Below are 12,604 nucleotides of genomic sequence, written 5' to 3' on the forward strand. Positions count from 1 at the left end.
GCTTGAGCGACCTGCGCGACTGCTCCTCCGTGCTGCCCCTCTACTCCAAACGCTACCTCCTCTTCGTCATCACCATCTTCACCCTCATCCTCGCCGCCATCGCCGGCCTCTACGGCCGCATCTACTGCGTGGCGCGTTCCAGCCACGCCGACATCGCCGCCGCGCAGACCTTGGCCCTGCTCAAGACCGTCACCATCGTCTTGGGCGCCTTCGTCGTCTGCTGGCTCCCGGCCTTCGTCATCCTCTTGGTGGACGCCGCCTGCGCGGCGCAGCGTTGCCGCGTGCTCTACAAAGCCCATTACTTCTTCGCCTTCGCCACGCTCAACTCCGCCGCCAACCCCGTCATCTACACGCTGCGCAGCAAGGACATGCGCCGCGAGCTCCTGCGCCTGCTGTGCTGCGGCGATCGGCGACGACGACGACGCTGCGCCCGCTCCTCCGCATCCCTGGACCGCTGCAGCCCCGACCACCCCTGCCCCACGGCGCCCATCACCCGTGACTGCACCACCTCGGTCTAAGGGCACCGGCGCCCCGATTGGGGTTGCCGCGGTACGATGATGATGATGAGGATGATGATGGGAGGGGGGGGTTATCCTTAGGTACGGATGGATGGAACCATTGCACCTTGATCCCTCGGGAATGCCGCTCGGTCCAACGGGGCCCACAGCACCGATGGGCAAATCTGCTTCCCCATTGGCTGCTCCCAGCGCTGGGGGGGGGTGGTGTCCCCCAATCCCCATCCCTGTGTATTGTCCCCCCCCCTCCATGGACCCTGCTCCATGCTCTTCCCATGTGCTGGCACATAGAAAGAGGGGGGGGATCGCGGCCGGTCCGCTGGGGTCACCCCATATCCCCCCCCCCCATCCCCATCCCAAACCCCCTTTTCCCCCCTGTGCCCCCCCAAAGGGTTGTATTAAAGCGGCGTTTTTCCATCTGCATCCTGCTCCTTCCAGCGCCCATCACCCCCCATGGATGCGGATCCCCCTCCCGCCCCCCCGTGGGGCGCAGTTTTGGGGGAATTTCCGGGGTTTTTGGGAGCGGGAATTCCCCTCCCCCCCCCCTTCTCTTTGTTCCTCCCCCGCGGGGGTGCAGCGGAAGCGGGGGGGGGGGAGGGGGGGGGATGTTTCGCTTCCTTTCCGTCCCCGTCGGGACGGGTCCCCCCTCCCCCCGTCTGTGCCCTCGCAGTGACCCCCCCGGGGGGGGGGGGGGGGGGGGGGATCTCCGGTGCTTCCCCATCCCCTTTGGCTCCGTGGGGCCGGGCACGGGGACCCCGTCGGGATGGGGATGGAAGCGCCCTTGGCTGGCGCTGGACGCCGCAATGAGGGGCTGGGGCGGCCATAGGGGGGTGCGAGGGGTGGCGGGGCCTGAAGGAGCCCCAAGGGGCTCTGCTGCCCCACGGCGGGGTCCCAACCGGTGGGGGGCGCCCCCCCCCCCCCAATTGGTGCTATGGAACAGCGCGTCCGGGGGAGGGCTGGGTCCTGTGGTACAACCCCGCAAGGGTACAGCTCGTTCCCCCCCCCCCCTTCCCTGTAGTGGTACAGCCCATCCCATCCATCCCCCAGCGGTGGTACAGCCCATTCCACCCCCCCTTTCCCATAGTGGTACAGCCCATTCCCTGCACCCCAACAGCGGTACAGCCCATTCCCTTCCCATTCCCATAGTGGTACACCCCATCCCATCCATCCCCCAACATTGGTACAGCCCATTCCCTGCATCCCAACAGTGGTACAGCCCATTCCCCCCCCCCATTCCCATAGTGGTGCACCCCATCCCATCCATCCCCCAACAGTGGTACAGCCCATTCCCTGCATCCCAACAGTGGTACAGCCCATTCCACCCCCCTTTTCCCGTAGTGGTACAGCCCATTCCCTGCATCCAACAGTGGTACAGCCCATCCCATCAATCCCTCAACAGTGGTACAGCCCATTCCCCCCCCTTTCCCCGTAGTGGTACATCTCATTCCCCCCCTTCATCCCAGTGGCCCAGCCCACCCCCCCATCCCCTCAATGGTTCAGCCCAACACCCGCTCCGATAGGACCCGTGTTACCCCCTCATTCCCTCAGCGCCCTGCCCCGTGCCCCCCCTTTCCCCCCCTCTCCAATGGTACATCCCATGCCCCCCCCCATCCCCGCAGTGGTTTGATCCCTGCTGAGCTCCGGTACCGACCCCGGCCCCCCCCCATCCCCTCTGTGCTTGGGGGGGGGGGCGGGGGGGGGGGTTGTGTGTGTGTGCGCGTCCCCCATTTCCCCCACATCCCCCCCCTTTCCCGCGCGGAATGGTCTCTTCCCCCCCCCCCCTTTCCCGCCAACTCCATGGTCTCGCCCGGCTCCGCCCCGCCCCCGTCGCTGTTTTCCCGCGAACCCGCCGCCCGCTCCCGCCGCCGCCGCCGCCCCGATGCCGGCCCGGGCCGCGACGCTGCCCCCGGCCCCGCTGCCCGCGGAGCTGCGCCGACGGTGAGTGCAGGAACCCCCCCATTGCAGTGCATTGGTACCGCCCATAGGGCACTGCACTGATGGTGAGTGCAGGAACCCCCCCATTGCAGTGCATTGGTACCGCCCATAGGGCACTGCACTGATGGTGAGTGCAGGAACCCCCCCCCATTGCAGTGCATTGGTACCCCCCATAGGGCACTGCACTGATGGTGAGTGCAGGAACCCCCCCATTGCAGTGCATTGGTACCGCCCATAGGGCACTGCGCTGATGGTGAGTGCAGGAACCCCCCCATTGCAGTGCATTGGTACCGCCCATAGGGCACTGCGCTGACCCCATTGCAGTGCAGGAACCCCCCCATTGCAGTGCATTGGTACCGCCCATAGGGCACTGCGCTGACCCCGTTGCAGTGCAGGAACCCCCCCATTGCAGTGCATTGGTACCGCCCATAGGGCACTGCACTGATGGTGAGTGCAGGAACCCCCCCATTGCAGTGCATTGGTACCGCCCATAGGGCACTGCACTGATGGTGAGTGCAGGAACCCCCCCATTGCAGTGCATTGGTACCGCCCATAGGGCACTGCACTGATGGTGAGTGCAGGAACCCCCCCATTGCAGTGCATTGGTACCGCCCATAGGGCACTGCGCAGACCCCCTTGCAGTGCATGGAACCCCCCCATTGCAGTGCATTGGTACCGCCCATAGGGCACTGCACTGATGGTGAGTGCAGGAACCCCCCCATTGCAGTGCATTGGTACCGCCCATAGGGCACTGTGCTGACCCCGGTGCAGTGCAGGAACCCCCCCATTGCAGTGCATTGGTACCGCCCATAGGGCACTGCGCTGACCCCGTTGCAGTGCAGGAACCCCCCCATTGCAGTGCATTGGTACCGCCCATAGGGCACTGTGCTGACCCCGTTGCAGTGCAGGAACCCCCCCATTGCAGTGCATTGGTACCGCCCATAGGGCACTGCGCTCACCCCATTGCAGTGAATTGAACCCCCCCATTGCAGTGCATTGGTACCGCCCATAGGGCACTGCGCTCACCCCATTGCAGTGCATGGACACCCCCATTGCAGTGCATTGGTACCGCCCATAGGGCCCTGCGCTTACCCCATTGCAGTGCATGAACCCCCCCATTGCAGTGCATGGAACCCTCCTGTTATGATACTGCACTGACTCTGTTGCAGTGCGTTGATACTTCCCACCACTGCATTGGTACGTCCCAATACAGCAGTGCACTGACCCTATTGCATGCATTGGCACCCCCATTGCAGTGCACTGGTACCCCCCAATACAGCCCTGCACTGACCCTATTGCATGCATTGACACCCCCATTGCAGTGCATTGATACCCCCCAATACAGCCCTGCACTGACCCCGTTGCAGTGCATTGACACCCCCATTGCAGTGCAGTGCATTGGTACCGCCCATAGGGCACCCCCATTGCATGCAGGCCCTGCAGTGCATTGACCCCATTGCACCCCATTGTGCATTGTCACCCCCATTTCACTGCATTGGTACCCCCCATAGGGCACTGCACTGGTCCCATTGCAGTGCATGGAACCCCCCATGCACTGCATGCACCCCCCCTGCAGAGCCCTTCACTGATCCCATTGCACTGCATTGACACCCCCATTGCAGTGCACCAGTTGATAGGGCACCCTGCACTGGCCCTATTGCAGTGCATTGACATCCTCATTGCAGTGCATTGGTGCCCCCATAGGGCACTCCACTGACCCTATTGCAGTGCATTGACCCCCCCCATTGCAGTGCATTGCTACCCTCCATAGGGCACTGCACTGATCCTATTGCAGTGCATGGAACTCTCCCATTGCACTGCATTGGTACCCCCTTAGAGCCCTTCACTGATCCCATTGCACTGCATTGACATCCCCTTTGCAGTGCATTGGTACCCCCTATAGGGCACTGCGCTGACCCTATTGCAGTGCATGGAACCCCCCCATTGCACTGCATTTGTACCCCCAATTTTGCCCTGCACTGATCCTATTGCACTGCGTTGACCCCACCATTGCAGTGCATTGCTACCCCCCCATAGGGCACTGCACTGACCCTATTGCAGTGCATGGAGCCCTCCCACTGTACTGCATTGGTACCCCCCTCTAGAGCCCTTCACTGATCCCATTGCACTGCATTGACACCCCCATTGCAGTGCATTGCTACCCTCCATAGGGCACTGCGCTGACCCTATTGCAGTGCATGGAACCCCCCCATTGCACTGCATTTGTACCCCCTGTAGAGCCCTTCACTGATCCCATTGCACTGCATTGACACCCCCATTGCAGTGCATTGCTACCCCCCTATAGGGCACTGCACTGATCCTATTGCAGTGCATGGAACCCCCCCATTGCACTGCATTGGTACCCCCCGTAGAGCCCTTCACTGATCCCATTGCACTGCATTGACACCTCCATTGCAGTGCATTGGTACCCCCTATAGGGCACTGCACTGACCCTATTGCAGTGCATGGAACCCCCCCATTGCACTGCATTGGTACCCCCTATAAGGCACTGCACTGATCCCATTGCACTGCATTGACAACCCCATTGCAGTGCATTGGTACCCCCTATAGGGCACTGCACTGATCCTATTGCAGTGTATGTAACCCTCCCATTGAACTGCATTGGTACCCCCAATATTGCCCTGCACTGATCCCATTGCACTGCATTGACCCCACCATTGCAGTGCATTGGTACCCCCTATAGGGCACTGCACTGACCCTATTGCAGTGCATGGAACCTCCCCATTGCACTGCATTGGTACCCCCAGTATTGCCCTTCACAGATCCCATTGCACTGCATTGACCCCACCATTGCAGTGCATTGGTACCCCCATAGAGCCCTGCCCTGACCCCCTCATCACCCCCCAACCTCAACCTTGGGTCCTCCCCCCTGGCTCATCCCTGACCCCCAATATGGGGTTGGGGGGGGGAGCCCCCTGCCCTATGACCAGGCCCCACGTGGCGCTGGGGCCCCGGCTTTGTCCCCACGTGCATCCGGGGCGCGTTGGGGGGGGGGGCCCCAAAGGGGAACCCCAACTTCCCATACGCTGCCATGGGGTGTGTGGGGGGGGGAGTGGTGTGGGGCAGGAATCCCTTCTCGGCTGCGGGAAGCGGAAGCGTTCCCTTGGGATCGGGGTTGCGCCGTCCCCATCCCGGCTCCGGAGGGATCCCCGGCTCCCATCGGCACAGGGAAGGGGTTGGCGCTTCCTGCGCCGCGGTCCCGGCCATTGTCCCTTCCGCTCGGCTCCCGGCATCCCCCGGCCGGCGGGAAGGGAAGGGAAGGGAAAGGAAGGGAAAAAGGGAAGGGAAGGGGGGGGGGCCCCACGCTCCCCGGCTGCCGTTCCCCGGTGCGGCGGCTGCGCGGCGCATCCCGACCTCCCCTTGGCGTTCCATGGCCGTCCTCAAGCCCAGGTGCCGCGGGGTGGGAGTGGGATGGGATGGGGATGGGGATGGGGATGGGAATGGGATGGGGATGGGACGGGAATGGGATGGGGACGGGATGGGAATGGGATGGGGACGGGGTGGGAATGGGATGGGGATGGGATGGGGATGTCGCCTTCCTGCTTTTTGGCTGGTGGGGACCCCCCTTTTCCTTCCCGTTGGTGTGGGAGCAGGAAGCCAAAGGAGCCGGAGGGAAGCGGCCCTTTAGGGCATTGCTTTGGCTCATGGGGCCCTATGGGGCCCTCCTCTCTGTGCGCCCATAGCGACACGTGCCTTGTCCCCCATGGCGTTTGTCACTGTATGGGGGGGGGTCCCAAGCAGCATCACCCATTCCCAACTCCCCCCCCCCCCGTTATTCCCTGTTCGTCCCCGGCGCCATTCCCGGCTCCACGTTTGGGCGTGTGCCGAACCCCTCTGTGTCCCCTCGCAGGCTGCAGGACCTGGAGCGGGATGAGGATGCGCTGAGCGAGCAGGTGAGCGCTGCCGGAGCGCGGCGGGTACCAGCGTCCGGGTTCGGGATGCTCCAGCGGGATGCGGCTCCGGGGTGGGGGGGTGGGGGGGGGGGGGGGGGGGTTGGCCGGGTGAGCCTCCCCCCCTCCCCGTGTCTCCCTTGCTGGCCCAGCTCCCGGACCCGGTGTCGGCGCTGGCCCTCGGCGTGCGGACTCCACCGTGGGCTCCTGGCAGGATGGGTCCCCGTGAGCCGGGTGAGCGGCGCCCGCTTTCGGAGCCAGCGGCGCTGGGGCCCCCCCCCCTTTGCTTTGCTTCGGCCGCCGGCCCCATCCCGTCCCCTCCGTGCCCGCAGGAGAACGTCCGGGAGAAGCTGAGCCTCATCCATGGCTTCCTGCAGGCCGAGGCGCAACGGGAGCTGAGCGAGCTGGAGGCCAAACTGCGGCGCGAGGAGCTCTCCGAGGTGGGGTTCGGTGCCGCGGCGCCGCGGGGCCGCTGAGCGCCGGCGGCCGGCTGCAGCCGTGGCTCTGCCCCTTGCAGGAGCGGTACCTGGCCAAGGTGAAGGCGCTGCTGCACCAGGAGCTCGCGGCCGAGAACGGCACCAACGGATGCGCCGGCATCGGCGGCTCCGGTAGCGACGAGGACTCGGAGCGAGCGGGCGGCGATGGCGAGGACGACAGCGCCATGGAGATGGAGGAAGGCGCCGCCGCCGCCGCCAACGCCTCCTCTTCCTCATCGGCTGCGGCGCGGCCGCGCAAGGCCCGGAGGAGCCGGTCCAACGGCGAGAGCAAGAGTTGGGTTTTCCGGCTTTGTCCCGGCGGGACGAGGAGGGAGCGAGGGGATGCGGGAGCTCAAGGATGCGGGAAGGGATGCAGGAGTGCAGGGATGAGGGCAGGGATGCGGGAGTGTGAGGATGCAGGCAGGGATGCAGGAGCGCAGGGATGAGGGCAGGGATGCGGGAGCGTGGGGATGCATGCAGTGATGCGGGAGTGTGAGGATGCAGGAAGGGATGCTGGAGTGCAGGGATGAGGGCAGGGATGCGGGAGCGTGGGGATGCATGCAGTGATGCGGGAGTGTGAGGATGCAGGAAGGGATGCTGGAGTGCAGGGATGAGGGCAGGGATGCGGGAGCGTGGGGATGCATGCAGTGATGCGGGAGTGTGAGGATGCAGGAAGGGATGCTGGAGCGCAGGGATGAGGGCAGGGATGCAGTAGCACAAGGATGCGTGCAGGGATGCGGGAGTGTGAGGATGCAGGAAGGGATGCAGGAGCACAGGGATGAGGGCAGGGATGCGGGATCGTGGGGATGCATGCAGTGATGCGGGAGTGTGAGGATGCAGGAAGAGAGGCAGGAGCGCAGGGATGAGGGCAGGGATGCGGGAGTGTGGGGACGCATGCAGTGATGCGGGAGTGTGAGGATGCGGGAAGGGATGCAGGAGCGCAGGGATGAGGTCAGGGATGCAGTAGCACGAGGATGCATGCAGGGATGCGGGAGTGTGAGGATGCAGGAAGGGATGCAGGAGCACAGGGATGAGGGCAGGGATGTGGGAGCGTGGGGATGCATGCAGTGATGCGGGAGTGTGAGGATGCAGGAAGGGATGCAGGAGTGCAGGGATGAGGGCAGGGATGCGGGAGCGTGGGGATGCATGCAGTGATGCGGGAGTGTGAGGATGCAGGAAGGGATGCAGGAGCGCAGGGATGAGGGCAGGGATGTGGGAGCGTGGGGATGCAGGAGCTCAAGGATGCACGCAGGGATGCGGGAGTGTGAGGATGCAGGAAGAGAGGCAGGAGCGCAGGGATGAGGGCAGGGATGCGGGAGCATGGGGATGCATGTGGGGATGCAGGAGCTCAAGGATGCATGCAGTGATGCAGGAGTGTGAGGATGCGGGCAGGGATGCAGGAGCTCAAGGATGCAGGCCGGGATGCAGGAGCGCGCGGGTATGCGGGAGCGCAAGGATGCGGGCACGGATGCAGGAGCACTGGGATGAGGGCAGGGATGCGGGAGGTCAAGGATGCAGGCAGGGATGCGGGAGGTCAAGGATGCAGGCAGGGATGCGGGAGCACGAGGACGCGGGCAGGGATGCAGGAGGTCAAGGATGCGGGCAGGGATGTGGGATCACAAGGATGCAGGCAGGGATGTGGGAGCACAGGGATGCACACAGGGATGCGGGAGGTCAAGGATGAAGCATTGGGATGCGGGAGCGCAGGGATGCGCGCAAGGATGCAGGGCGCCAACGGAAGGGTTGGGGAGCCTCATGGTGATGGGATGCTGGGAGAGGGATGCAAAGGGAAGGGCAGGAGGCCCCCATTGCCGATGTGATTCCGTGCTGTATTCCCAACAGAGTCTCCCGCCAGCTCCCGGGTCACCCGGAGCTCTGGGCGGCAGCTGAGCCTCCTGAGCCTGTTCTCCAAGGGGTGAGTGTGGGAGCAGGGTTGGGGGCCTTCACCTCCATCAGCGCCTTCACCCTCTTCTTCCTCCCTGGGACCCAATGGGGTCGATCCCGACCTCCGTAGGGATGCGCCTGGGGCTCATCCCATTGCCGGCGCCTGCCTCCCTCCAGGTCCACCAAGCGGAAATCGGAGGAGGTCAACGGGGAAGCGATGAGCGTGGAGAAGGAGGAAGAGGAGCAGGAGGAGAAGGTGAGGGCCGGGTGGTGCTGGGCCCCGCTCAGCACCTCCGGGCTCCCCTTCACTCCCCTTTGCTTCTCTCTGCAGGACCAGGAGGAGAAGAGGATGCGCATGGAGACCAAAGAGGGGTGAGGAGGATGGGGATGTCCCTGGGTACCCATTGGTACCCATTGGCACTCATTGGTACCCATTGGCATCCATTGGTGCCCACTGGCACCCATTGGCATCCATTGGTACCTATTGGTACCTATTGGCACCCGTTGGTACGCATTGGAACCCATCGGTACCCATTGGCACCCATTGGTACCCATTGGCATCCATTGGTGCCCATTGGCATCCATTGGTGCCCACTGGCACCCATTGGTACCTATTGGCACCCATTGACATCCATTGGTACCTATTGGTACCTGTTGGCACCCGTTGGTACGCATTGGAACCCATTGGCACCCATTGGCATCCATTGGTGCCCATTGGCACCCATTGGCATCCATTGGTACCCATTGGCACCCATTGACATCCATTGGTATCCATTGGAACCCATTGGCGCCCATTGACATCCATTGGCACCCACTGGCACCCATTGGCACCCACTGGCACCCACTGGTACCCATTGACACCCATTGGTACCCATTGACCCCACTGAGCCCCATTGACTCCCATTGACCCCATTGAGCCCCATTGACACCCATTGGTACCCATTGACACCCACTGGTACCCATTGGGGGCCATTGGTACCCATTGACACCCATTGGTACCCATTGGCACCCATTGGTACCCATCGACACCCATTGGTACCCATCGGCACCCATTGACATCCATTGGCACCCACTGGTACCCATTGGCACCCATTGGTACCCATTGACACCCATTGGTACCCATTGGCACCCACTGGTACCCATTGACACCCATTGGTACCCATCGGCACCCATTGGTACCCATTGGCACCCACTGACATTTATTTGGTACCCATTGGCACCCACTGGCACCCATTGGCACCCATTGGTACCCATTGGCACCCACTGACACCCATTGGTACCCATTGGCACCCACTGGTACCCATTGACACCCATTGGTACCCATCGGCACCCATTGGTACCCATTGGCACCCACTGACATTTATTGGTACCCATTGGCACCCGCTGGCACCCATTGACACCCATTGGTACCCATTGGCACCCATTGACATCCATTGGCACTCATTGGCACCCATTGGTACCCATTGACACCCATTGGTACCCATCGGCACCCAATGACATCCATTGGCACCCATTGGCACCCATTGGTACCCATTGACACCCGTTGGTACCTATCGGCACCCATTGGTACTCATTGGCACCCACTGAAATTTATTGGTACCCATTGGCACCCACTGGCACCCATTGACACCCATTGGTACCCATCGGCACCCATTGGTACCCATTGACACCCATTGGTACCCATCGGCACCGCTCCGGCTCCTCATCCCGTTGTGTTCCCTTTTTCCACTGCCAGTTTGGAAGCAAGGGAGGACCTGGCCCTGGTGAAGACCCCACCTCCTGCTAAAGTGAGCCCCTTCCCCTGCATCCCTGCATCCCTGCATCCCCTGCATCCCTGCATCCCTGCATCCCGGCCTCACGCCGCATCCTTGGCCTCTTCCCGACCCTCTTGCAGAGCACCCCCCCCAAGTGCCTCGACTGCCGGCAGTACCTGGACGATCCCGACCTCAAGTTCTTCCAAGGGGATCCCGACGATGCCGTAAGGGATGGGAGGCTCCTGGGGGCGGGCGTGGGCAGCGCCGGGATGCGTTGACTTCCTCCTCCTCCTCTTCCTCTCGCCCCGCTCCAGCTGGAGGAGCCGGAGATGCTGACGGACGAGCGCTTGTCCCTCTTTGACGCCAACGAGGACGGGTTTGAGAGCTACGAGGACCTCCCGCAGCACAAGGTCACCTCCTTCAGGTGGGATCCGTGGGGCACGGGGGGATCCCAGCCCTTTGGGGTCGCGGATCCCATGGGATCAAGGCGTTGTTTCCCTCCCTGGGCAGTGTCTATGACAAGAGGGGCCACTTGTGCCCCTTCGACACCGGCCTCATCGAGAGGAACATCGAGCTCTACTTCAGCGGGGCCGTGAAGCCCATCTATGATGATAACCCCTGCTTGGATGGTGAGCGGGGCGGGGAGAGGGAATGGGAATGGGAATGGGAATGGGAATGGGACCTGGAATGGGAGTGGGACCTTGGAATGGGAATGGGACCTGGAATGGGACCTTGGAATGGGAATGGATCTGGAATGGGAATGGGACTTGGAATGAGAATGGGCCCTGGAATGGGTTCTGGAATGGGAATAGGAGCTTGGAATGAGAATGGGACCTTGGAATGGAAATGGGACCTTGGAATGGGAATGGACCTGGAATGGGAATGGGAGCTTGGAATGAGAATGGGACCTTGGAATGGGAATGGGAGCTTGGAATGGGAATGGGACCTTGGAATGGAAATGGACCTGGAATGGGAATGGGACCTTGGAATGGGAATGGGACCTGGAATGGAAATGGGCTCTGGAATGGGAATGGGAGCTTGGGATGAGAATGGGACCTTGGAATGGGAATGGACCTAGAATGGGAATGGGCTCTGGAATGGGAATGGGAGCTTGGGATGAGAATGGGACCTTGGAATGGGAATGGGACCTGGAATGGAAATGGGCTCTGGAATGGGAATGGGACCTTGGGATGAGAATGGGACCTTGGAATGAGAATGGGACCTGGAATGGGAATGGGCTCTGGAATGGGAGTGGGAGCTTGGGATGAGAATGGGACCTTGGAATGGGAATGGGACCTGGAATGGGAATGGGCTCTGGAATGGGAGTGGGAGCTTGGGATGAGAATGGGACCTTGGGATGGGAATGGACCTGGAATGGGAATGGGCTCTGGAATGGGAATGGGAGCTTGGGATGAGAATGGGACCTTGGGATGGGAATGGGACCTGGAATGGAAATGGGCTCTGGAATGGGAATGGGAGCTTGGGATGAGAATGGGAACTTGGAATGGGAATGGGACCTTGGAATGGGAATGGACCTGGAATGGGAATGGGAGCTTGGGATGAGAATGGGACCTTGGAATGGGAATGGGACCTGGAATGGGAATGGGCTCTGGAATGGGAATGGGAGCTTGGGATGAGAATGGGACCTTGGAATGGGAATGGGACCTGGAATGGGAATGGGCTCTGGAATGGGAGTGGGAGCTTGGGATGAGAATGGGACCTTGGAATGGAAATGGACCTGGAATGGGAATGGGACCTTGGAATGGGAATGGGACCTGCAATGGGAATGGGCTCTGGAATGGGAATGGGAGCTTGGGATGAGAATGGGACCTTGGAATGGGAATGGGACCTGGAATGGGAATGGGCTCTGGAATGGGAATGGGAGCTTGGGATGAGAATGGGACCTTGGAATGGGAATGGGACCTTGGGATGAGAATGGGACCTTGGAATGGGAATGGGCTCTGGAATGGGAATGGGAGCTTGGGATGAGAATGGGACCTTGGAATGGGAATGGGACCTTGGGATGAGAATGGGACCTTGGAATGGGAATGGACCTGGAATGGGAATGGGCTCTGGAATGGGAATGGGAGCTTGGGATGAGAATGGGACCTTGGAATGGGAATGGGACC

General features: G+C 62.0%; 2 protein-coding genes across 11 annotated transcripts in view; both read left to right on the top strand.

Moving 5' to 3' along the window:
• Positions 1-5: 5 nt before the first annotated feature.
• On the top strand, positions 6-518 carry S1PR2 (sphingosine-1-phosphate receptor 2; the record flags this gene model as incomplete). Its single annotated transcript, XM_062636574.1, has 1 exon — positions 6-518. A coding segment is annotated over one exon (513 nt), but the record flags the coding sequence as incomplete, so codon positions are not given.
• Positions 519-2,327: 1,809 nt separating this feature from the next.
• Positions 2,328-12,604, top strand: part of DNMT1 (DNA methyltransferase 1) — a 43,720-nt gene continuing 33,443 nt past the window's right edge. For 4 of the 10 annotated variants that reach the window (XM_062636562.1, XM_062636564.1, XM_062636563.1 and 1 more), the window contains exons 1-11: positions 2,328-2,453; positions 6,322-6,364; positions 6,514-6,801; positions 6,879-7,131; positions 8,680-8,752; positions 8,899-8,977; positions 9,053-9,093; positions 10,457-10,508; positions 10,616-10,699; positions 10,790-10,899; positions 10,986-11,104. In XM_062636562.1, coding sequence (XP_062492546.1) covers positions 2,395-2,453; positions 6,322-6,364; positions 6,514-6,801; positions 6,879-7,131; positions 8,680-8,752; positions 8,899-8,977; positions 9,053-9,093; positions 10,457-10,508; positions 10,616-10,699; positions 10,790-10,899; positions 10,986-11,104 — 1,201 coding nt within the window. In that variant the 5' untranslated portion in view covers positions 2,328-2,394. Of the gene's footprint in view, positions 2,454-5,757; positions 5,862-6,321; positions 6,365-6,513; positions 6,802-6,878; positions 7,132-8,679; positions 8,753-8,898; positions 8,978-9,052; positions 9,094-10,456; positions 10,509-10,615; positions 10,700-10,789; positions 10,900-10,985; positions 11,105-12,604 lie in introns of those variants that run through there. The other 6 variants (XM_062636567.1, XM_062636568.1, XM_062636572.1 and 3 more) reach the window with 4 other exon arrangements.

This window comes from Pezoporus occidentalis, unplaced genomic scaffold (genome assembly GCF_034315485.1).
Source record: "Pezoporus occidentalis ecotype Australia unplaced genomic scaffold, CSIRO_AGI_Poc_V1 ctg481, whole genome shotgun sequence".
Taxonomy (NCBI): Eukaryota; Metazoa; Chordata; class Aves; order Psittaciformes; family Psittacidae; genus Pezoporus; species Pezoporus occidentalis.